At 37.8% G+C, this 2,125-nt stretch overlaps 1 protein-coding gene across 1 annotated transcript in view; it reads right to left on the reverse strand.

Moving 5' to 3' along the window:
* LOC115234516 (zinc finger protein Elbow) overlaps positions 1 to 1,865 on the reverse strand; it is a 7,844-nt gene extending 5,979 nt beyond the window's left edge. The window contains exon 1 of the mRNA XM_029805649.1: positions 1,785 to 1,865. Within this exon, the coding sequence (XP_029661509.1) occupies positions 1,785 to 1,865 (81 nt within the window). The remainder of the gene's footprint in view (positions 1 to 1,784) is intronic.
* Positions 1,866 to 2,125: the final 260 nt, after the last annotated feature.

Genomic DNA, 2,125 nt, shown 5'->3' on the forward strand with positions numbered 1-2,125 from the left:
TATATATATAATATGTGGATCGCGCGCAATATCCACATTTTTACCTAAAACAACACGCACGATGCAAATTAAACGTACCATGTGTATTTCATAAGTATGTATAAATTCATTATCTTTTTAAAACTAAACTATATAATTTAACAATATAACTTTATTAAAACAAGTAATTTGTATTTTTCAGCAAAATAATTTTACGCTATATTTTATTTTGATTTAGAAAATCAAATAGATTGTATTAACATTTATTAATATACAGACTTTTTCATATCTATGCGCGATATTGTAATTATTGTCGGTTTCGAGTGTGATCGATTTCATTTCGAATGCAAAATATCAGTGATTATCGATCAACAGTTACGCTGCATTATTCAATCCGACAATTCTCGAAACTTGGCGCGTGTCGCGTCTGGGTGAAGGTGCAAGTCCAATTAATGACGCGCAAACCGCAATCTATAACGCCACGTCACTCTCTCGCCGAATGAGAAGTGACGTGAATAAAGGGTGCGTCGGACACACTTATCCGCCAGAATGCTTGATTTGATTATCGAGAATATTTTTAGGCAAGCTACATATATTTCCAGATTTCGTCTAATACAATCTGTCTCTATACATCGAAACTGAATTATTCCTGGTAGCAATAATAAATCTGATGAGGCATAATAATTTTCGAATATTTATAAAATTGTAGTGAAATAATCTCTTTATTTCGCGATAAAAATTGACCGATTAATTGAAAGAAACGTCGATACGCGCGTGCGTTATAATTCTCAAGAATCTGAAATACGACGCGTCAACACGAAATGTCTTTGATAATTATCCGCGCGGATTGTTTTTTTTCCTATTTTTCTTTTCGAGAACGAGATACACCGGAGGATATAATCAATATGCAATTGGCCGATACAGACGTCATTAGCGTGTAAGTGCGGGAATTTAATATCGGCGCCTTCGCGCATCTCCCGACTCGGAGGCGGTCACGATGATGCACTCGGTATAATTAACGTATAGAGGAGCGATATTTCTCTTCGGCCGATACGTCCACCGAACAGATGTTCCGCCATAATTAAAATGCAACGATCATGCAACACTAATCCGGCCGCTCACGGCCGGTCGGTACTAATGGCGCGACGCCGACAGATATTAATGCCGTGAATTGCAACAGGCCATTACGGCAACGCGAGGCTATATATTAATTGCGCTCGTGAAAGTTAACGGGAACGTTCGAACGTAATATTTTAATCCGTTAATGCCACCCGCCGGCTTTTGATTGTCGCGACTAATTTATACCCCTCGTGACATACGCCTTCCTTTTGTTCACGCATTACGTGACTTCTACCGTAATCCCTCGGATCTTTTTTTTTTCACTCTCGAGCCGACTTTTTTGCGTTCACAAGTGCCGCTTTCTAAAAATACCGACAGGGTTGTTAAGTACGGAAAAATAAAACAAATTATTTTATACAAAGCTTTAGTGCTTTGAAGAATCGCCGGATGTTTTATCGTTATACAATCGACTATATTTATGTGCTACACGTCTGTCTTCACAAGGCATAGATATATATATATATCATCGATTTTTTATATTCTTTGCAAGAGATGACAAAGTAATTAAACTATACAATTAATTATGTAAATATATATGCGTTGAAACATTACAGAGAAATTTGATTATTACATATATATATATAAATGCGCACTATTAATGCACCCAATTATACCGGATATCCAAGAGTCGATCGAACCCTCTATTTCACTCACTTTTCCATCTCATTCCTCCCTCCGCCCTCTACCACCCTCTCGGACTTTTCCACCGATGTCGCAGCTTCTACCGTATATCCTACTCCTTTGCGCTCGGAGGTTAAGTTTGTCATCCTATTCACGTACGTACGTATCCATACATTATGTATTGGCGGACATATAAAGCGTCGCGTTAGTCGCACGATATTTCCATGCTACATGATTTCTGGTAAAAGCGTTTAAGTGCCGTTGCTACTGGTATCGACTGACAAGAGGGTAAAATTCGGCAACTTGTAAATACGACGAAAATTTAAAGCTTCGCGCGTATTAAATAATCGAGCATGAATATCCAACTATTTCTCGTTGAAATGAAACAAGTTTCAAATTTACGGCA

This window comes from Formica exsecta, unplaced genomic scaffold (assembly GCF_003651465.1).
Source record: "Formica exsecta isolate Colony F162 unplaced genomic scaffold, ASM365146v1 scaffold2, whole genome shotgun sequence".
In the NCBI taxonomy this organism is placed as follows: domain Eukaryota; kingdom Metazoa; phylum Arthropoda; class Insecta; order Hymenoptera; family Formicidae; genus Formica; species Formica exsecta.